Here is a 23,709-nt window from a genome sequence, read left to right on the forward strand (position 1 = left end):
TAATTCATATGAGATAGGAATTTATATACCAATGGTTTAGCTCTTGGTTTTGTCTTTTGCTGGTGTAGAACTTGCACTGTACAGTGTTTGCAGATGTTGATAACAATATAGAATCACTGAATGGTTGGGGTGGAAGGGACCTTAAGGCCCATCTCATTCCACCCCCTGCCATGGGCAGGGACACCTTCCACTAGACCAGGTTGCTCCAAGACTCATCCAGCCTTGCCTTGATCACTTCCAGGGATGGGGCTTGGGGATTGGTCCTCCATTCAGGAAATTGTCAGGGAGTTTGTGGAGAGTCAAATACAGAATGAGTGAGAGGTTGCACCATCTCTTCATCTGAACTTCATGCACGAATGGTGCAGTTTGTATAGATAAATGCTTTAGGAATAATTTTAGCTTCTGTTGGGAATTCCTTTTGCTGGATAGGTGGTATATCTGTACATGTGGGTTTGGAACCATGACATCAATCTGATAGAGAAACCGTCATTCTTGAAGTGATGTCCTTCAAGATGTCATTCTTGAAGAACAATCATCAGAAGGCCTGCACAGAGAGTTCAACAGAAGACTCCCAGCTGGGTTTTGTTGTGCTGTAGTTGGTTTGTTTATAGTGAATCTTAAGTAAGTAATAATGTATTGATGGATCTTCAAAATTTAGGGAATCCTTTCTGAATGTTTAATACCACTGGAAACTAATGCTTGTCTTTGTTTTTTTATTTACAGACTCACTGAACCTTCAGGGTATGTCACAGATGGGCCTGGAAATTACAAATACAAGACAAAATGCACCTGGCTCATTGAAGGAAGGTGAGTGTGGGAAGCAGCTTGGGAGTTTTGTGTTGCTTACTGGGACTTTTAGGTGAGTTTTATCTGCACTGAATATTTTCAGTCTCATAATTCCTTCTGGCTATTCTAAAAGCTAGATAGGGCAACACTTAATTGCTCTTGGTAAATAAGTTTTTGTGCAACTGAGCCCTCCAAACTGACTTCTGATTAAGAGGTTTATGTGGAAAAAGCATGTGGTAAACAAAAATCAGTGCATTTCTGTAAATAATGAAGGATTATGAATTACTTAACTGATACCATGGTGGGCCATTCAGATGATGGGATTCACTACATTGTTGGGGGCCTTCCCCCCTGCCGTGGGGTCCTGGGAGAGGGGCCCTGGGGGGAGACACGGGGTTCCTCTGCCCCTGGTCAGCCTCGTTCCCCGTTGGTTGTTTTGTGTTCCCTGCCCGGGCAAGGACCCTCGGGTCCCGTGATTGAACAGTTCCTGGGCAGAGCCCCGGCCATGGGCTGGGGAAATAAACATCTCTGAAACATCTAGCAAGAATCGGTCCATAGATATTTCTTTTCCACGGGCCTCGTTGTTTGATACGCATGTTACAGTAATCCCCACTGTAACAACATATGGGATTTCTCAGTAGTATGAGAAACAAGAGAAAGCTCTGAAAGCTTTTATTCATGAAGAATCAGTTTCTGTAGTGATGAACTTCAGATGTTTCTTTACTCTCTGAGCCATGAGGACTTCAGAGGAACCATTGACCTTTTATTGCAAAGGTTTTCTAAACTGGGAGAAGTCCCTCAGATCTCTCCCCTTACTTTGCTGCCCTTCCTGTATTTGATCCTTATATTGCTTACAGCAATTTCTTGCACAGGTTTTTAGGAGTAGCATATTTAGTGTCTATCCTCTGTCACCTGATTGATAGTGCAGCAGTTCAGAGCGTCTCACTTGTTGAAGTGTATTTTTCATAGTATCAAGCTGGTGCCAGGACTGTAAGAGCCATTTGTTTAGTCTCTAAAGCTTTTCCATGGTCAGATAGGATGCTGTGTTAGCATCTATACATACACAGATAACATCTGTGTGTTCAGTCACATTCCATGTTGTTCCCTGAATCTGCAGGTAGAGAGGTCTGTGAATTGGCATGAGTCACGTGAGAGCATGAACTCGCACTGGACGCTGCAAACTGAGGCCTCTTGGCATCTTGGAGGATCAGAACTGGAGAGGAACTTGGGACAAGGGCCCGGAGTACCAAGACAAGGGGGAATGGCTTCCCACTGCCAGAGGGCAGGGTTAGATGTGACATTGGGAAGGAATTGTTGTTCCTTGTCAGGGTGGTGAGGCCCTGGCACAGGGTGCTCAGAGGGGCTGTGGCTGCTCCTGGATCCCTGGAATTGTCCATGTCTAGGTTGGATGGGGCTTGGAGCAACTTGTCCATGGCAGGGGGTGGAATGAGATGGTGGTGAAGGTCCCTTCCTAGATGATCCACTCTATGGCTCTTTATTTGGGAGGTTTGATGAGTTAGGAGGAATTATTCATTGTATCTGCTTCAGACGTTTATTTGAGTTGAGGAAGTTTAATTCCTAGACTCCCAAAGTACTCAAAACTGAGAGGTATGCTACTCCGTAGAACCATCCAGAATGATGAAATTGAGAGGCAACCACTCACTATTAACTTTATAAGGAGCCCAGTTGTTTGAGGTGGTTAAGAGCAAAAGTTGGATGCTCCAAGTGGCTACACCTTTTAATTTTTGTAGGTAATAGGAGTATAGCTGCAGACAGTTTGCAATTACAAATAATTAAAAAATGTTTCACAAGAGCATTATTGCAGACAGACCAGTCTCAGCCATCCCAGTACAGCCAGCTTAACCCTCATAACTTCTGTTTTTAAAGGTTATTGTGACTCATATTTTTATCAGAAGTGAAATGCTTCTCATGAGTCCTCAGTAATGTCACCAAAGCTGCTCCTCCAGCCTATAATTACTACTGCTGAGAGGCTTCCTAGGGAACCACCACTTTGTGGGGTTTGAAGTGAGAGCTTTCTCGCTGGAAAGACAGAAATGTTCCTCCCTATTCCATAGCCAGGCATTTAGGTTGGAGTCCTTTTCCTGCCTGTGACGGTTTATACCCTGCTGTCAGAGCATGGTGGTAAACAGAAAAGAGATAATCATGCTGATTAAACCAGCTGAAATATGCAGCCGTGTGAAAAGAGTCCAAGCTCACTGCCAGAAGTGAAATTCCCAGAGATCTGGACTTGGAAAGCAGCACCTGCAAAGCTGTTCAGTTCTGAGTGCCCTCACCTTGTTGCTGGCATTCCATCGTGCAGAGGGCTTTGAGGTTAGCAGGGAAGGGTACAATCCGAGTAAGCCATTGAAGACACTGGAGAAATTCAGATACAAAATAAGCCATGTGTTCCTTAGTGTTCTCATTTCCTTTCTGCACCGTTCCTGATTTTTTCTTGGCTGGTGTCTGTGCTATGTTCTCATCCCAGGGGAGTCCTTTTCATTTTTCCCAGGAGTGTGAACAAAGCAGATGAGATCCATGGAGCCTTAGGATCCCACGGCAGAACCATGCGATTTTGCAGATGAGGGCTGTCTGCTAATGGTCGTTGGCTGTTGCAAAGAGACTCTTCCTTTTTGTTTGTGGTCTGAAGCTTTATTGATTGACAGTTTCTTTCTACTCTACAGCTGTCAGGCTATTCAAGTAGAAGCAAACCCCTATGACTCCATAGGCTGCTCAGTTCTGAAGTCGGAGGTACTCTTTGTACCTTTTCTTTAAGCAGGACATTATCCTTGAGTTTCACCTGCTGCTCTTTTTCCAAAGGCCTAGAGTAGATTGTTGTACCTATTGAAAAATAGCCGTTTGCAGAGTAAGTCCCTAAAGACTTCCCCTGCTGTGGGAAGGAAGGAGTCTATGGCAAGCTGACATTTTCAAAATGTATTTGATTAGGATGAACAGGGATTTCATCTGAATCCAGGGGCAATACTGTCAGGGTGATCCTAGTCACTTGTGTCTGTCCTTTCAACAGCTACAGCTGTGGGTGGGAACAGGCACTGCTGATATAGATTCACTGTCTATTTGTTTCAGGTCCAAGCACAATGTTAGTGGTGTTTGCACCCTCTTGGAGCTGAGTCCTAAATTAAGTATCTGCTGTCGTTTCTCTGTGATTGTCTTTAGATGTATCTTTTTATATTAGCCGTGAAACAAATGGTATCTTAACCACGTTGAAAAGCTGGACATGCTCTGGCTGTGTGAGCTAGCCCCCAGAAGCCCCCATGCCGTGGGCTGATTCCCAGAGTGGGCAGCAGGGGAGGGGGATTCTGCCCCTGGGCCCCCTCAGGTGAGAGCCCACCTGCAGAGCTGCCCCAGCCCTGGGGCCAAGAGCAGAAGGACGTGGAGCTGCTGGAGAGAGCCCAGAGGAGGCCCCGGAGCTGCTCCAGGCCTGGAGCCCCTCTGCTCTGGAGGCAGCTGGGAGAGCTGGGAATGTTGCCCTGGAGAAGGGAAGGAGCCAGGGAGAGCTGCGAGCCCCTTGCAGGGCCTAAAGGGGCTCCAGGAGAGCTGCAGAGGGACCTTTGGCTTGTTTGGACAGTGGCTGAGGTCACTTGGTTTGTTCAGCCTGGAGAAGACTGAGAGGAGACCTCAGGACTTCGTTCTGAGGCATAGAGGGGGCTGACACAGATCTCTCTGTGGCCAGGGACAGGACCCAAGGGAATCACTTGAAGCTGTGTCAGGGGAGGTTTAGTTTGGATATCAGGAAAAGGTTCTTTCCCCAGAGGGTGGTCAGACACTGAACAAACTCTCCAGGGAATGGTCACAGCCCTAAGGCTGCCCGAGCTCTGGGAGATTTGGACAATGCACTCAAGCACAGGGTGGGATTGTTGGGGTGTCCTGTGCAGGACCAGGAGTTGGACTCAGTGATCCTTGTCAGTCCTTTCCAATTCAGCATATTCTGTGATTCTGTGATCTCTACTGCACAATAGGACACAGTTTCTGACCATAAAGAACTTTTTGCTTAATACCAGGGGAGCCGCACAATAAAAAAAAACCGGAGCCACAGCATGTTTAATGCACCTACAGTTACACCAAGTCACTCAGTTTTAGTCTTGTCTGGACCAGAGCTCCACACCAGTGGAGTACTGTGAAGGGATTTTGCCCTGTGTGTTGAGTGGCTAATTACAATATTTATTTTTTTTTCTTCTTTACAGGCCAAACACAATCCTCAGGCTTCGATTCAATCACTTTGCCACAGAGTGCAGTTGGGACCACTTGTATGTGTATGATGGAGACTCAATTTATGCTCCCTTACTGGCAGCTTTTAGGTAAGTTCCCCTTGGTGAGACTGTTAACTGTAGCCAGTGGTATTTTCTTAAAATAGAGTCTGACTTAAGTATGGCTTCTAACATTGTAAACACGATCCAGTAATCCAAATGTATAACACTGCAAGTGCAGCACATATAGCCAGTGTCCTTTTGTGCACTGTTTGTCAGCATAAACAATTAAGGAGTTGTTTTTCGCTTTTACAATGAACAAGTCATGTCACTGCTCTGTAGCATGTAAGTATTATGTTTTCTTTTCCAAATCCTGATTCTTTGAGAGACAAAAAAATTATTGTCATCTGTCTGGGCTAGAGATGATTTGGTGTGCAGGCTCCTTTGAGAGGAGAAAACTGCCCCTTTTATGAGTTTGAACATGATTTAGGAGTTAAACTTGTAGTGTGTCAATGCAGACAGAAGGGCAAAAGCCAGCTAATGTTGTAGACATGGAGGTCTCATGGAATTATGTGTATCTTTTACGTACCTTAAACTTTAAACTTTTAAACTATTTGGAACATGTTCAGGAACAACAACGATGGATCAACCTTGTAAAAACAGAATCACAGGATCGTTTGGGTTGGGAGGGACCTTAAAGCTCATTCAGTGCCACCCCCTGCCATGGCAGGGACACCTCCCACTGTCCCCGGCTGCTCCAAGCCCCAGTGTCCAGCCTGGCCACTTCCAGGGATCCAGGGGCAGCCACAGCTGCTCTGGGCACCCTGTACCAGGACCTCACTACCCTCACAAGGAATTGGGATCCTTCCCAATATCCCATCCATCCCTGCCCTCTGGCAGTGGGAAGCCATTCCCTGTGTCCTGTCCCTCCATCCCATGTCAAATGTTCCTCTCCAGCTCTTGATGTGTAAAAGTATCCATTCTGCCAATAGGTTACAGGTATTTGGCTTGTGATGAGAGATCAGTGTGGATGCTGGTAAACAATCGACATTTCATGCTGAGACCTAAATGTAACTTGTGCGTTTCTGTATTTCAGTCTCATAGTCACACCACCACCCTATGCTTTTTATTCTTTAAACTGAAATTAGGAAAATAATCCTAAGTTATCTATGGAAAAAACTAACGGTTCCCCTGGGACTCTGCTTGTTCCAAGTGGCTGCGTAACTATTTCCAGAATTAACCTGCTGCTGGGCTTCCTCTCATTTGTGAAATAAAGATCTAAAAATACTTTGTGTTTGTTCTAGAAAATCTTTGTAGTGTCTATGAGAGAAGATCAACAGAGGAACAAAAGTTGATAAAAATTTAAACCACCACATGTGGTTTTTTGGTCTTCAACTGCAAGTGTAGAGTTGTTTTGGAGTGAAGGAATGTTTCCCATAAAGCTTCAGACTAACGTGAGGTCAAAAAGGACACGTCATTTGAAGAAGAAACAACCTTCTCTCTCCTAAAATCCTCCAAAAACCTGGCAATGCCACCTGGAAGTGCTCTCTTGGTATCATGCCCTGATTGATGTGCAGGAAGAGGAGGAAATGTCATCTTGACCCAAAGTCATTTTGTTCTAATCAAGCTACTTTTTAATACACTGGTGAAAAGGTGAAATGATGATGATTTGTGCCTGCCGTTTCTTGTGTGCTTTCCAAAAATTAATAGGCTTTTAAAACTGAAGTTATAAGTAGTTCACAGTACAGTTATGCTGTAGTTCACCATCACACAGTTATGGTTCAGACTGGGAAATCTTCTGTAAATCAGGAAGCCTGGGCCTGAGGACAAGCAGACGTGAGCTTAGTACAATAACGTTTTTGAGGTAGGGAAAAAAAAAAATCCAATTTTTAAAAAAATTGCTTCTTTAGATGGCGTTTGAATTTAACCTCATTAGCACTGAGCTGTGGTGTTCAGTAATCCAAGTTCAGGAAATGGCAGATGCTTCTCATTTTGGTGAGGTACCAGAAAGCATCTGGTGAAAAACACCTTTCTCTAATACAAAATGAATGCACTGGAGTTTTTTAAGGGCAGTGTTCATGTTTTCTCAATTTACTTGGGTTATATTAAATTTATTATTACCATAACTATATTTCCTTGTTCGTGATTTTTTGCACCCTGCCAGGAGATTTGCAAGATTGAGCTTTGTACGGTTGGACCCTGTAAACTTTCAGGGTTTGTTGATAAACACTAGAAATTCCTTCCTCTCTGAACTCAGTTTTTGTTCCCTCCCTGGCTTTTTACAGCAGTTCCCTGACCCTTCACTTCCTTCACTGCTCTCATTTGTTTTCTTGACCTTCTGATGCTTATTTATGTTTGTTCACAAGATGATATTTATCCTGAATATATATCCATCTTGTATATATGTAAGATGATCTTGGAAATCCTCGGCACTGGATTATAGGGAAGCTTTAAATTGGTTTTAGCAGTTTTTAACAGCAATAAATATTTGCATAATGGCAACATTTACACAGTTCAAGTGTCTGCACAGACTAAACTCCTGGTAGTCTGAGAGCCCCCAGAGCTGCCTGGTCCTGCACATTATGCTTTTTTTTATTAAACAGCATTAAAAATATCTTTGCTGGTTTATATTTGTGATCATGGGCACAATGAGACTGTGTAAACGTGCTGCTTCAAAAATGCAATACAAGAACATGGAAACAAATGCAGCATGTTTGCCAGCACTGATGAAGAAATCTGAATTAGATAAACTCCACTCAGCACCTGTGAACTTTGTTGGTTTTGTTAACTTTACACCACATTAAACATTTACCAGAGCTGGTTTTGCACCTTTGTTTTAATTTTGCTGTGGTTGGCAGGGGGTGTTTTCCTCATCAAACCCAGTTGTTCTTGTGCAAGACCTTTGGCAATGGCCCAGAAGCTCCTGGTGGTTGCTATCAGGTGCCAGATAGATGGTCATGTGAGCCCTTGTTCCCTCAGGAAACAGGATCAGCTCCCCATCCTTTTGTTACTTGCTGGCTAATATGGCACTTGAGCGCCCAAATTTGAGTGTAGGGTTGAGTTGGGTTGGAAGGGTCTGATCTGTCTCTCAAAGTAGGGCGACAGTCAGAGCCCTTTGCTCAAGACTTCGTCCAGTCAAGGTGTGAATTTATCTTTAGGATGGAGATCTCGTTGATCCTCTGGGTCAGTGGTCCAGAGATTGGTGTTAAAAAATAAAAAGAATGGTAAAAAATGAATCTAATACTAATGTCTAGTCACAATATCTTGCTGCAACCTATGTGTGTGGCCTCCTGTCCTTTTCTTGTGAACCTCTGGTATTCCCTTCTCTCTGATCTTTCCTGGGGTAGTTGAGGTCTGAAATTGGATTTCACCCTTCTTCAGCCATCTCTCCTTGAAGGTAAAGACACCTCACTCCTTCTACCTCTCCTTGTACATAGATCATATGGTTGACCTGCCTCTATTTTTTCCTACTATTCCCTCAATTGTTTGCCAGAAATTGTAACTGACCTTGCTGCCATGGGAACGTGTATCCAGCTTGGGGGCCTCCAACGGCAGCAGGATGTGGAGCTGCCAGAGCAAGTCCAGAGGAGGCCACGGAGATGCTCCAAGGGCTGGAGCTCCTCTGCCATTGACACAGGCTGGGAGAGCTGGGTGTGTTCCCCTGGAGAAGAGAAAGTTTCAGGGGGACCTCAGAACCCCTACCAGTGCCTAAAAGGGCTCATGAGAGCTGGAGAAGGACTTTGGACAAGGGCCTGGAGTGAGAGGACAAGGGAGAATGCCTTCCCACTGCCAGAGGACAGGATTAGATGAGATATTGGGAAGGCATTGTTCCCTGTGAGGGTGGGAGGCCCTGGCACAGGGTGCCCAGAGAAGCTGTGGCTGCCCCTGGATCCCTGGCAGTGCCGAAGGCCAGGCTGGACTTTGGGGTTTGGAGCAGCCTGGGACAGTGGGAGCTGTCCCTGCCCGTGGCAGGAGTTGGAATGAGATGATCCTTAAGGTCTCTTCCAACTTAAACTGTTCCATGATTCTGTGCTAACAACAGTCATGTAAGAACTGAGGAGGTTTTTTGGGCAAAGCCCCTGATCTGGAGGGTTCTGCAGGTGGACAGGCTTCCCTGTGGTGGTGCTGCAGCAGCTGGGTCTGTGTATAATGCAAAAAGGGAAGAAGGTTTCAAGAAAGATTGTACTTTGAGGTGCTGCCAGCTCTATAATGAATCTATCGTCTATTTTTTTAGTAAGTCTTGTTGCAATGACTTTGTTTCCTTAAAAGTCCATGTTTGGGAGTCATCTTGCTTCATTTCAGACAATAAATTTGAGATGTCTCCTTGTATTCTCCTCCCTCCTTTTAAATTTTTTTTCCCTATTGTTTTATTTTTAGTCTTCTGTAATTTCTGTTTTTAGTTTGTTTAGTTTTACTCTTGTAGTTCTGAGTATAGATGAGATGCATGGACTGGTTTTTAGTAACAGAAATCTTGCCATTTTGTGTACATGTGTGTCCAGATAGATCAAAGTATTTAAAAATTAGGATAATTGGATTTTGATGGATTGCAAAGCTTATTTTTCAGTATCATCTTTATCCTTTTACTCCTCCGTGACCTCTGCTCTGTGTTTTCTCTCTTTCCTTTTGTGACTCCCAATTTTGCTTGTTTTCTGCCCAGTAAAATGTCTCATACTTCTGATCTCTAACAGGTTGTGTCTCAGGAGGAAATGAGGAATATACCAGTACTGTGATACTCACATAGCAAATCCAGGAAAAGTAATAGAGGAGGTGCCCTTTGTTTTATATTATTCTGGTTTTTCAACGGTCTAGGGCAAAGAACAGGGCAGTGTGTGCAGGGCAATGGAGAAGTTGGGTCTCCTGGACATAATTGTGGACTTCAGTACTTGAAGTGAGCCTCCATATTGAGTTGGAGAGAGACTTTGGACAAGAGCATGGAGTGACAGTACAAGGAGGAATGGCTTCCTACTGACAGAGAGTAGGCCTAGATGGGATATTGGGAAGGAATTGTTCCCTGTGAGGGTGGGCAGGCCCTGGCACAGGGTGCCCAGAGCAGCTGTGGCTGCCCCTGGATCCCTGGCAGTGTCCAAGGCCAGGTTGGACGGGGCTTGGAGCAGCCTGGGACAGTGGGAGGTGTCTGTGTCCACGGCACGGGGCTGGAGCAAGATGATCTTTAAAGTTTCTTCCAACCCAGGCCATTCTGTGTTTCGTTGATTCTGTGATACTGTTTTATTTTCTGCCACTGACTTCACAAATCCATCTTACAGAAAATAGATGTTCTTTCAGTGCAAAGCAGAGGTTTGCCTTTCTCTGGGTGTCACTGGGCAGCTGAGCTGAGTAGGAGTGTTTATTTGCTTTGGAGTAGAGATGGTTGCAAAATGTTTTGAAACCTTATGAAAGGAAATAAAAGCAGAGTGTTGTGAAACATGCTAATCGTGGCCAGAGTTGCTGGATCATAATTTAAAGGAAGTTTTGCGTAATCCTTTATCATTCTGATTCTGCGTATTGGATTCTTCTTCATGGCAGATGTAAATTCTGTTTGTGCGTCTGTTTATTCCATATGATGCTGGCAGCATTCTTGTCAAACAAATCCCAGATTTGAGATTTGAGATTTGTGATTTCTGTGATAATCCTTTCATTGGAAAGATTATTGAAGGGAATTTTTGTCTTGCCTTCCATCTATTTTGCCCTGTAATATCAGTGATAAGTGCTGAAGAAGAAACCAGAACAAAGACATTTTTTTCTTGTCCCTGACCTGCAGTTTTCCTTACGCAAATTATTTTCAAATGTCTGTTTTCCCGTGGTGGGGGTATAGTGTCCTACAGTTTCCATTACAAAGGAATCTTATGAACCAAACAAAAGTTTGTTAGGCTTTTTGTTCTTTGGTTTTATGGGAGATGGTCTTCTGGGAGAGATAAACTTCGGAAGTCTCAAATGTTGAGAATGAAACAAGGCACCTCTTCCAGAGAGAGGAAAATAGAATTAATTTTGCCTTTTAATCCCATATCCTTGAGAAGCAAATGAGCAGCGGGGGGAAATCCGGCTTTCTCATAAGGAAATATTTATTGAACTGCATATCTGCAGATGTGCTGGAGGTGTTTAGCCAAAATGTGGGATCAGGTTCCAGTGATTTTATGGCGTGTTAGTAAAATGTCCACTGTAAGACTTGTTGTGCAGGAAGGGCTGTTGTGCAGTTTGCAGTGTGATCCCATTGTAGGTTGCTCATTCATCTGCTGGTTTTGGTGCAAATACCCCAAAATCTGTAGCAAAAAGGATCGCTGGGTGTCTGTTCTATTCTTGGAGCACACCATTGTATTGTACTGTGGGGACAGAAAAATTCAGGTCACCAAAAAATGCTTTCCAGGTGGTATTAATGGATGCTTGTTGCAGTGGGGATCCTGCAACACGCATATATCAAACCAGGAGTCCCGTGGAAAGGAAATATATATGGACAGACAGATTCTTGCTAGCTGTTTCAGAGAGATGTTTATTTCTCCAGCCGCATGGCCGGAGCTCTGCCCAGGAACTGTTCCAGTCACAGGACCAAGGGTCCTTCTGCCCGCGCAGGGAACACAAACCAACCAATGGGAACGAGGCTGAGCAGGGGCAGGGAACCCCGTGTCTGTGCCCTCAGGGCCCCTCTCCCAGGGCTCCATGGCAGGGGAGGGACCCCAACACCTCACCCGTTTTATTTTAATAAAAGGAGAATGAAAACAACTGGATAAACATAACAAGAACAGTTTCAAAACAAAACAAGCCACCCTCCTGAGTCTTTAAATGTCCAAACAGATTCTCTGGAACATCTTAGGGCTGACAGAAGGGAGACAGGACTCTCTGAGCATGCTTTGTGGGGAAACTGAGGCAGGAGAGGGTTTAACTTCTTCCCTCCCCCTTTTCATCCCCCACTCGGCATTGGAAAGGGATTTTTGGGGAAACAATTGGCAAAAGCATGGTTTTGTGAGGGAAACCATGGATGAAAAAACGGATTGGGAGTACACTGGGGGTAATAGGATATAGGGTAAAAGGGAAAGGTGGGATTAGGAAAGGGAGACTGTAGGGGGGGCTTACAATGGAGATACTGTCTAACATGACTACGATTTTTTGCATATATACTGCCTTTTACAGAAACACCATCAGGCCCAGTGACCTGCAATGCTTGTAACCCTTTTCTCCCTAGTACAATATTAAATTCCACCACCTCTCCATCTCCCAAGCTTGGGATGCATTTTTCAGGGTTATTCTTTTTAATAGCAGTTCTATGCACGAATATGTCTTGCTGGTTGTCACACCTTGTTATAAAACCATAATTTTGCTTAACATTATACCATTTTACTATCCCTAAGGTCTTAGTTGCTATGATCTTTTCCTTTTTCCGAGTGGCTGCTGTTTTCTGTCTCGCTGCGTCTTTGCTCTCTCCTTCGGTCGCTCCCGTGTTGGAATTGTCGGAGCTGCTGGTGCCTGCGCGCTCTTCCCGGGGTCGCGTTCGGGGCTGCGCGGGCCGGGCCGGGCCGTGCCGCTCAGTTCTCCGTGCGTCGCCTCCTCTGGTCGCAGCTTCGCTGCCGCTGCCGGGCGCTGCACCCACGTCTCGGCCGGGCCCCCGAGCGACGACTCCCCCGTGCCCCGCTCCAGCGCGCGTCTCGGCTGGGCGCGGCTCCGTTCCACCGCCATCGCCACCAGCCGCTGCCTGCGCGCCGCCCCTCTCGGCCGGGCGTTCCCGGGGCTCGCTCCACCACGCGCTGCACAGGACCGGGCAGGCACCGCCGGGTCCCACCGCTCCCGCCGCGCCTCGCTCCGCCACCGACACTGCGGCTCGCGTGGCTCCGCCCGCGCGCGGGAACTGCCTCGCTGCTGCTCGCAGAGCGCTCGGTGCACGAGGCCTGGGCCGCACGGTCCCTGCGCCACGCTTCCCTTCACCAGGACACAGCTGACATTGCTCAACAGTCTCGGTAACTAAATAATATTCACGAAAATATTCTTCCATCGGCATATATCTTGACTCCAGTATTAACTGTGTCCAAACGGTTTTCCAAAAGCCCTTGGTAAGAATTAAATCCCAAGAAACATAGAAAAAGTTCTTAAACAACCATGCCAGGAAGTGTTTCAGTTCTTTTTGAGCTTGAATCAAGCTAAAATTTACAAATCGTTGTTCAAGAATCATTTTAAGTTTAAGATAAATGTCCATATGCGGCTCTGAGAGCCAAGAGTCTTCCCACGGTTCCTCCATAGTTTAGATATGGAATAGCAAAGCAAAACCAAGAAGAGGAATCCAAAGTTTCCAGGGTTTACTCACACAAATCAGTCGCTTAGGGATCGGGGATCGTTCTGCTCTCAAATCTCCACCATTTGTTGCAGTGGGGATCCTGCAACACGCATATATCAAACCAGGAGTCCCGTGGAAAGGAAATATATATGGACAGACAGATTCTTGCTAGCTGTTTCAGAGAGATGTTTATTTCTCCAGCCGCATGGCCGGGGCTCTGCCCAGGAACTGTTCCAGTCACAGGACCAAGGGTCCTTCTGCCCGCGCAGGGAACACAAACCAACCAATGGGAACGAGGCTGAGCAGGGGCAGGGAACCCCGTGTCTGTGCCCTCAGGGCCCCTCTCCCAGGGCTCCATGGCAGGGGAGGGACCCCAACAGATGCTGTGGATAGATGGGAGTGATTTCCTTGAGTGGATAAACTCATTTACTCTGTCCTAGGAAACTGTCTTCAACTGCATTTCTATTCTAAATAGATGTGGAAAGAGGAAAAGTAAGTTCTTTTCGGGGGAGAAATTCTTTTCATCATTGCTTTTTAGTTGATGGTGGCCTTGGATACTCAGGAGTTGCAGGGCACGGGCCAAGGCTCAGCTGTTTTCCCAGAAAAGCGGCTGGAGCTGCCTCTGGTTCCCTGCCCGAAACACTCCACTCTGCGACTTGAAGTCTCTACTTGTCACAAAGCTTCAACTTTGCCTTTGAAAATGGAAGTTGAGGCTGAGGAAAGACGGATCTGTACAGGAAAATAGCAGCTGACTGTGAATAGAGGGTGGTAGGCAATGTGCTGTGCATGGATAAAGGCTTTTAAAAACATAAATTCAATAGACTTTGAATTTGTGCCAGCTTTGATGCCTGTTGTATGAGAGAGGAATTAACTTTTTCATTTTTTTAATTGTCAGGCTTCTGTTAAATGAAGAATAAACATTCCCTTTTAGATACAAAGTATTTAGTGCAATAGGTAAATAGGTAGTAGTTACTTTTTTCAAAGCTCATTGAGTCTCCTTGTCAGTTTACTACAATTATTTTGACAAACCATTGTATAAATCTGTAGTGTGTCCAGTCTGGAATACTGTAGATAGTCTTGCCCACCATCTTTGCTTCTCTCTGCCACTCCTGGAAAATGAAAAGGCTGTAGGATCTCAGAGAACCTGGAAGGGTGAGAGAAACATCCAAGGCATCCAGAAGTGTGAAGCAAAGAATGAGGTGGGAGTTGGGAGTGTGCCAGACTTCTAGGATAGAAAAGACAACAAATGTGGATGTGATGAGTCAGGTGGAGCTTATAAAAGGAGAGATGACAGGAAGATGTGGTGCAGTTGACGTGCCTGAGGGGTGAGATTGCATCCAGAGGGACCTGGACAGGCCCAAGGAGCAGCACCTCCTGAGGTAGGAACCTCATGGGGTTCAACAAGGTCAAGTGCAAGGTCCGGTATCAGATTGGAGCAGTCTCGAGTACCAGAAGAGACTGGGGGATGGAGGGATTGAGAGCAGCCATGGGGAGAAGGACTTGGGGATGCTGGTGGGTAAGAGACTGGATGTGCCCTGGCCTTGTGAGCTGGGGCCGAGAATGCCCCCCGTGCCCTTGGCTGATCCCAGAGTGGGCAGCAGGGGAGGGGGATTCTGCCCCTGAGTCCCCTCAGGTGAGAGCCCACCTGCAGAGCTGCCCCAGCCCTGGGGCCAAGAGCAGAAGGACGTGGAGCTGCTGGAGAGAGCCCAGAGGAGGCCCCGGAGCTGCTCCAGGCCTGGAGCCCCTCTGCTCTGGAGGCAGCTGGGAGAGCTGGGAATGTTGCCCTGGAGAAGGGAAGGAGCCAGGGAGAGCTGCGAGCCCCTTGCAGGGCCTAAAGGGGCTCCAGGAGAGCTGCAGAGGGACTGGGGCCAAGGCCTGGAGGGCCAGGAGGCAGGGAATGGCTTCCCAGTGGGAAAGGGCAGGGATGGATGGGATGTTGGGAAGGAATTGCTGGCTGGGAGGGTGGGGAGGCCCTGGCACAGGGTACCCAGAGCAGGTATGGCTGTCCCTGGATCCCTGGAAATGTTCAAGGCCAGGTTAGATGGGACTTGGAACACCCTGGTCTAGTGGAAGGTTTCCCTGCCCATGGCAGTGGGTGAAATAAGATGAGCTTTAAGTCTCTGGTTTAAGCTTCTAATGCAAACCAGTCTGTGATTCTATGACTGACTGCTCTTATTTCTCATAGAAAAGGAACCCGAGAGGCAGCAAGTCAAAAATGAGTAGAATAATCCTTTCTCTGTTGTTGTGGACTTAAATTGTTAACCTTACTGCTGCAGATTTTTTCAGGTGAAAAGCATATAAATTATTAAGAAAGGAATTGGATAGAAGCATGGATGAATGGTTTATTTAACTGTGCTGACTTGGGTGCATTCTCCAGGTCTAAGCATCTGAACTGGATGTCTGGAAGCTGGATTACGCATCAACAAAATGCTCTGTACTTGCTTGATTTGTCGCAACCTTTCCCAATCATTTTTGTAGCCCACAGTCAGGAGGAAATCTGGGCTCAGCAGACCTTTAGTTTGACTTTGTAATACAGATTTTATTCTTTTGGGACACATTAATTTCTGTTTCCAAACATGCCACCTTGTTTTATGAATCGGACCTGCTTAATTCATTGCTGAGTAACAAGGGAGGGAAAGGTTCTTGATAAGGATCACTAACATTCTAGATAGCTTCAGATTTTCTCAGGTTAAATACTTTCGATAGATACTTATTTATGATTCCACAAATTCATTATACTTCAAATAATGGAAGTATGTTGAGTTTCAATTATTTTATTAGTACTGGTGCATTTACTCTTGTTGCTTTGCTCCCTTTTATTTCTCTTCTAATACTGTTCTTTTACTTTTCCAGTGGTCTTATTGTTCCTGAGAAAGACAGCAATGAAACAGTACCCGAAGTTGTAGCTACTTCTGGATATGCTCTTCTACATTTCTTCAGTGATGCTGCCTATAATCTCACAGGGTTTAACATCACCTATAAGTAAGTGGCTCCACTCCACAGTGATGCTGCAAGTTGAGCAAAAGGAGATTTCTTCTTTTCTCACTTTTGTCTTGAAATAAACAATTGCCATTGAAGTGTGTAATTATGAGCAGACACCTGAAATTTGGTTTTTATCTTTATTATACCCTTGGAACAGCTAATAAGTGGCATGTGCTCAATGTTACAACTTGTCAGTGTGGACAAATGTTTGCTCCAAGAGACATCGTATTACTTGTTTTATGTTATTAGATCAGTTTGATTGTATCTAATCAAGAAGAATTGATGTATTTTGTGCATGTCTGTGCTCTTTGTGCAGAGATACTTCTGCACAAACACACTTTTCCATCAGCCACACATTTCACTTGAGACACTGGGCTGTACCTGCTCTTGAGGATCCTCATCCTTGGGATGCTCTTTCTTATTCAATCCCTGGATTGAATCCCTTAATCCGGTTTCTTTTTATTCTGGAATGGTTTTATATTCTTTCTTTCATATTCTGAATAGATGGGTGCTTTCTGTTCACTGACATGTATTTAGTCCTCATTGATGAGCTTTTTAAAAGTAATTCTGGTGTGCTCCCTAATTTTAGAAAGGTTTTATCTTGAAGTAAATGTATCGACATACTCACAGAGATGGAAGCTTTTGCTTCTCTAGGGATCATGAGCTTTGAAATCTTTTGCTCCTGCAGGTGCAAGTTATGTTTGTGCCACACTGGGAGATTTAACTTGGGAGTAACCTGCAGAAGGTCTCACCTCTTTCAGAAAAAACAGCTGGAAAAACAGTCACAACTGACTTTTTTGCAAAAATTGAGTTTCTCTTAAAATGAGGAGCTTAGTTTTTGAGTATCAAGTCTCGGTGCTTTCATCCTTAGTAAGAACATAAATATGTGCTTAATAATGCACATAATAGTGAATTCTTTGAAAAATAGGGGGCATCCAGAACCCCCTGAAAGCTCCAGAAGAAGATGAGGTGTTGCAGTATCCCCACTGCAACAAATGGCCCAGCGGCTATGAGGAGCCTTTGCAAAGTTACTTGAATCAGAGGAGCTAAAGCAGCAGCATGCTCCAAGTCTGGCTGATTGCGTAAACCAGGACTCCATCTACTGCCAGCTGTTGGGTTTGCACCATTGCAATAAAATATTCTATCCAAGAACAATATTCTTTTAATTCTTCACTTTCTTCATAATTTCAAACAATTTTCAAGTGCTGTTTTGTGTTCTGGTTCTTAGGTTTCCTTGTTACATTTTTTTCAGCAATTAGATTAAATGGTACATTTGTTTCTTTTAACTGTCTTCATAGTTACTACTGGGTGTAGGTCCTCAACAAACACTTGTGAAATTATGTCTTGGAGCCAGTGACAGTGAGAATAATGGGTAGTAATCCCCATCTGTGAATTATACTGGTTGATACACCAGCAAAAACCGGAGTCTGGAAATTAATAGGATCTCAAAATTTGGACCTTTACCAAGGATGTATCTGGTTTTGCCTCAGCTACATTGCACATATTATAAAATCAGAAATTATTCAAAGCAGGCATGTCTTTGGCTTAGGTTTCATCTCCACTGTGTTCTCTTGGTAAGCAGATCCCAGAATAGCACCTGATTGTGAGCAGTTTAAGTATAAATTTCACAGACACCACAGCAGCCTTATACTTTGATTAAATTCCTCCCTTACTGTTGGGTGTTTTAAGGCAAGTAATTTGCCTTACAAATGGCTAAAAATCATTGATAATTTTCTCAGAGGAGCTGAGAGTTTAACTTGTGAAATGAAGCAGTTCTGTAGGAATAGAATACACATCTCTTCAGATCCATCACACCAGCTACCAGATGACAGTCTCTTGGTTTGTAATGATTTGTATTAACTTTGTTCAGCGTCACTCTTGCCTTTGTTAATAAGTCTTGGGGATCTGCTTCCTTCCTGACAAACTGCTCTGTCCCCAGTTTCAATATGTGTCCCAATAACTGCTCTGGCCGAGGGGAGTGCAAGCTCAACAGCAGCACCAGCGCTCTGCAGTGTGAGTGTGCCGCATACTGGAAGGGAGAAGCTTGTGACATCCCCTACTGCACCGAGGATTGCGGGGCCCCTGAGAGAGGCCAGTGCAACTTCAACGACTCTAAAGCGTGTGTGTGCTCTGCAGGCTGGCAAGGTGAGTGTCCTGGTGGGGATAGAGAACTTCGGGGATGCCTTTTCTATGTGTGGAACTGGAAGTTTAATTGGGAGTACGTGGGAATGTTCTGCATGACAAGTATTAGCATTTTGACTAGGAACAGAGTATCTGCTTTTTAAATTTGAAAGATCACATTTCATTTGGAAGGATGGATATGCTGGAGAGGAGGTCACAGAGAGGCTCCAAGGGCTGGAGCCCCTCAGCTCTGGAGGCAGGCTGGGAGAGCTGGGGATGTTCACCTGAAGAAGGGAAGGCTCCAGGGAGAGCTGCGAGCCCCTTGCAGGGCCTAAAGGGGCTCCAGGAGAGCTGCAGAGGGACTGGGGACAAGGGCCCAGAGTGCCAGGACAAAGGGGAATGACTTTAAATTGAAACTGGGTTGTTTTAAATTAGACATAAGGAAGAAATTTTTTAAAGTGAGGGGAGGGGAGGCCCTGGCACAGAGCCCAGAGCAGCTGTGGCTGCCCCATCCCTGGAAGTGTCCAAGGCCAGGTTGGATGGGACTTGGAGCACCCTGGTCTAGTGGAAGGTGTCCCTGCCCATGGCAGGGGTTGGAAGGGAATCCTTCCAACCCAACCCAGTCTGTGAGTCTGTGTTTTCTTACAATTGCTTTTAAGAGCAACTTCGTCACCATCCAAAGCGGAACCAACCCGTGGTATGCAGGCATCACTTCAAACCTCATTCCCATGCTTCTAAAGGAAATTTGAACCTGGTTGTCATAGCTGACCTGTTTGAACATGTAAAATGCCTTGTTCTCATGTCCAGCTGATCTGATCAGCCATGCCCAACTTGGCAATGATTTGGGCTGAACATACATTTTTCCTTTGTAAAGACCTACTGACATGTAAGAGTTAGTGTCATATTAAATGCAACCAGCTACAGCAATGGTAGGAGATAGACCTCCAGCTGGAATAAAGGCTTTGGAAAAAAAGAGTTTTTAAACCTTCTTTTCCCAGGTCCTGGCTGTTCAATTCCTCTTCCTGCAAACCAATCGTTTTGGACCCGGGAGGAGTACTCTCTTCCAAAACTTCCTAGAGCATCCCACAAAACCGTCATCCATGACAATAAAATGTGGATTGTTGGAGGCTATGTCTTCAATCATTCTGACTCTCAGAAGGTTTTAGCGTGAGTATACACCCAGATAATAAAAACTAAAGAGAGGAACTTAGATTTGAGAGCTAACTTTGCTTTGGTCTATGCTTCATCTCCAAGGGAAAACAACTGTAATAAAAACTAAGGCTCATGTTTGAGATGGGGGAAAATCTTGCTAAGGGGTGCTAATTTGGGAAAAGAAAAGCATAAGGTTCCTGATGTTCAGTGAATTTTTGATTCATCTGTGTCTGACAGCATTTAACTATTCCCTGTGTATTTCTGGGCCAGCTCCTAAATTATATCTGGCCTCATATTCAAAGAGGGTAGTTTTGCTTCAGTGTTTTTAGCCCGTCCCTGTGTCATGTCTGTGTGACTTCAGAGTTTTGGGCTCCTTAATTAATGCATACTGATTACTCTGGATAGTTATCCATAGTGGATGGGATACCAAACAGGGAGTGGCATCAGGATGAGGACATTTATGCAATTGTTAGAGGAAATTTAACAGTGACTAAAATATCAAGTAATAATTGTGTGCTTCATGGAAATACTCCACTAAAAAAATGCAGCTTTTGTATTGTATTTGGGCAGATCCAGACAAAAGCTGGATTTTTTTCCAGGGATACTCGCATACCTCACTTGGATGAACCTAAGTGAGAGCTGTGTATTCTGCACTCACGTCCGGAGGTAATGGTTCTTATAGGGGAAGAGGAGCTGAAAACGCGCATTTAAATGTAGAACACTTGCTAGATGCACCCACAATTTACTCCTCCAAAGTCACACCTCGTTTTTTAATAGGATACCCTATGGCTTTGTTGAATGCTTTCTCAGAGATTATTTTATCTCACAAGGCTCTAAGCATGGCAAGTAGAGTGCATTATTTTAGATAAAAAACCACAAGCCATTTTCAGGGCAGAGGGCTTATGTTATTTCAAGCATGAATGGCAAAGACATAATTAAAAAGTGCTTTTTAAGCACTGGCAGATTTTTTTTGATCAAGTATTTGGAAATTACCTAAGTTTAGTGCAAAGTTTTCATACTGTTTTGAGGGAGAGGTGGTGTAGGTTATCACAGCTTAATAGTCAATGCATTAGCTCTTGGGTTTGTATGGAAAAGAAAAGAGGGCAAAGGAAATCAATATGTGGATGTTGAGTAATAGAGCAGGCTCAACTGGATTTTTTTAACCCATAAGTAGTCTGTGTGAGCTTTGTGCATGCTGAAATCATGGCAGGATTTATTATTTTAGTAAATAATTATATCTAATATATTAAGTTGGTAGATAATTTTCCCCAAATCTTAGAAAGGACAAGCAATCATATTCTCAGCTTTAATGCCTATTCCTTGGAAAATAATTCCGTTTTTGTTACACAGGTATGATCTTATTTCTGAAGAGTGGCTTCCACTGAACAACTCTGTGAACACGGTAGAGATGAGATATGGTCATTCGTTGGCATTACACAAGGTAAGTTCAGTGTTCCAGACTCACTTCCCAGCTGTATCCCCTTCTTCTCTCCTGCTTCCCACCCCTTATCACAGATCAGTCTTGCTTTGGGAGAAGTGTTCCTCATTCAGCGGCTTGTCCACGCTTAGGCCAGGCTGTATACTTGTGCTCTAGGGAATCCTTGGATGGGTGTCCTAGGAAGTCTGTAGTGCTTCTGCCTGTGTGTTCCTTCTTTGCCCTTTTTCCAGAGATTTTAAGGAGGACTGAGGTCAGTGAGTCCATAATTTCCTTCTTGCTGTCTGTGCTGACAAGACATGCCTGAGGCTGAGTTTGCTGGAGTTCAGCTGGTTCTCCAGCTGCCTTTTATGTAGATCACATAAATATTTTTATGAGCTCTGTTGTCCAAGACACCAAAGCAGAGCTGGGGAATTAGGGATTTTTGTTTCTTGCTCTGCAAGTAAACTTGTGAATCTAATGTTCCAGCATCTGACACAGCAAGCAGATTTGACTGTTTTTATCTCCTTTCTCACCTGTGTGCCTTGCTGTGAGTGAAGGCCATGTGAGAGCAGGATGGGAAAGTCTTTGGAAAGGAAATGAGCTGAGCCATTATTGACCTTTGAGTTTTGGAATGTTATTTAGCTCAAACAGTGCAGACCTGTACAAAACTTAATTATAAGTACTCAAAAAATGCCACACACTGCCATTCACAGACAGAGCACTTGAAGAACCTCAAAGGATGGAAATTCATCATGGAATCACAAAATGGTTTGGGTTGGAAGGCACCTTAAAGCTCATCTAGTCCCAACCACCTGCCATGGGCAGGGACACCTTCCATTATCCCAGGGTGCTCCAAGCCCTGTCCAACCTGGCCTTGAACCCTCCAGGGATGGGGCAGCCACAGCTGCTCTGGGCACCCTGTGCCAGGGCCTCATTACCCTCACAGGGAAGAATTTCTTTCCAATATCCCATCTAACCTGGTCCTCTGCCAGTGTGAAGCCATTCCCTGTGTCCTGTCACTCCAGGCCCTTGTCCACAGCCCCTCTCCAGGGGACTTTATTAAGTAGCTTCAGACCAGTAGCTTCATTCCTTACCAAGTAGCTGTTTCCTAAATGCTAAACTCCTTGGCTTTATTTTGTCTGACTTCTTTCAGGATAATATCTACATGTATGGTGGTAAGATAGATGCAACAGGGAACGTGAGCAGCCAGCTGTGGGTGTTCCACATTTCCAACCAGAGCTGGGCCCCGGTGACTCTGAAGGCCAAGGAGCAGTACGCCGTGGTTGGACACTCGGCTCACATCGTCACTCTGCAGGACAACAGCACCGTCATGCTCGTCCTCTTTGGGCACTGCCCGCTCTATGGGTACATCAGCAATGTCCAGGAGTACAACCTGGGTGAGTGTGAGTGGGGCCCTCTGCCAGTCACTTGAAGTGTAAGAGTTGGTTTGAAAGTTATTTAAATTACTCATGTTCAGATAGCAAAACACAGGCAAATGTGTTGTCCTCCTCCTGTTTGTATTTACAAGAAGTTGAACCTAAGGTATTTGTATAACCCAGTGAGCAGGCAGCCACGTGACTCCAGCTTTAATACACAGTGTTAGGTCCCAAAGACATAAAGCTGTAATTGAGAGACTAAGCAGGACAACTGGGGGGCAATTGAGATTAATTTTCCTCTCTCCCTCTGAAAAAAACCCCCCACTTCTGTAGTTATTTTTTAATTCTGGAATTATAATAATGGCTGTAACAATTCAGACCAAATATCTGCTTAATACCTGATACTCATGTCCCCAGCAGCAGATGCTTAGGGAAAGAGATGCTGAATTTCTGGATTCCCATATCCCTGATAGATCTGACCCCCATATCCTGGAATAGTCCAGGCCCTGATTTTCGGATCCAGAGATTTCTAGTATCATCAGGGGAGAAGCACAGGAAGCTTTCCAGGTAAACCGAACTCCTGCCTAACTCAGAAATGGAGGCACATTCCGGGCTCCATGGACCAAGTTCACAACAGGAATGTGCTGGTTATTCTCAGAAATAGTGGCCCTGTCTGCACTTTGGACCTGTTATCTTTGTCCTCCAGTCATGCTCATCCAGAGGACCTACTGGAGCCTGATTCTCTGGTGTCCATGTGAGCGAGATTTCTTCCTCCAGGAGAAATGCAGAGAGAACCAGGGCGGGTAGGGCAGTGATTTGTTTGTGCCATGTGTGATCTTGCAGACTGTTAAATTCCTTTGCCTATTGTGTGCCTGCTCTGGCCTGGAGTTGGGAACCTTGTTTAGGGTTTCATTCAGCACTTCCTACAGAGATTTGGTGTATAATGTGGTATTTTTATTTCTGTTGCCATGATAATATGTCTGAAGTGCTTCAGACCAATGTTATTTTAGTGAGTGAGATATAGGATCATGAATCACATATTAGTTTTTAACGGCAGTGTTCTTCACAGTCAGACTTGGCTTCAGTGTTGTCTGGCTTTATATTTATATATTTACATACATATAAAAAGTAAAAGTGCTCTTGAGCCCCATTCCAAATCAAGTCACAGTGCTGGCATTTTCATGTCATTGAAATGCAATCTATTGTTTGTCTACTTTTATTTCCCATTTACTTAGCTTGTCTGCAAAATATAATAAATGACTGTGGAAGAGCTATTTCTTTATTAAAAATAGCTAGCAACACTTCTTGACAACAAACTTCTTGAAGAATATTTTTGGATATGAAGTGATGGAGACAGTGTCTAGATCTGAGTCAGGGGAATCCCAATTTATTTCACCATGTTGATGAGTTTTTAAT

At 44.7% G+C, this 23,709-nt stretch overlaps 1 protein-coding gene across 3 annotated transcripts in view; it reads left to right on the forward strand.

Annotated features, from left to right (window-relative positions):
- The window catches only part of ATRN (attractin), a 159,502-nt gene that overhangs the window by 40,782 nt on the left and 95,011 nt on the right, over positions 1-23,709 (forward strand). For all 3 annotated transcript variants that reach the window (XM_048304944.1, XM_048304946.1, XM_048304945.1), the window contains 7 exons: positions 724-807; positions 4,986-5,099; positions 16,099-16,227; positions 18,167-18,372; positions 19,347-19,515; positions 20,851-20,941; positions 22,071-22,314. In XM_048304944.1, the coding sequence (XP_048160901.1) occupies positions 724-807; positions 4,986-5,099; positions 16,099-16,227; positions 18,167-18,372; positions 19,347-19,515; positions 20,851-20,941; positions 22,071-22,314 (1,037 nt within the window). The remainder of the gene's footprint in view (positions 1-723; positions 808-4,985; positions 5,100-16,098; positions 16,228-18,166; positions 18,373-19,346; positions 19,516-20,850; positions 20,942-22,070; positions 22,315-23,709) is intronic.

This window comes from Corvus hawaiiensis, chromosome 5 (assembly GCF_020740725.1).
Source record: "Corvus hawaiiensis isolate bCorHaw1 chromosome 5, bCorHaw1.pri.cur, whole genome shotgun sequence".
NCBI lineage: Eukaryota > Metazoa > Chordata > Aves > Passeriformes > Corvidae > Corvus > Corvus hawaiiensis.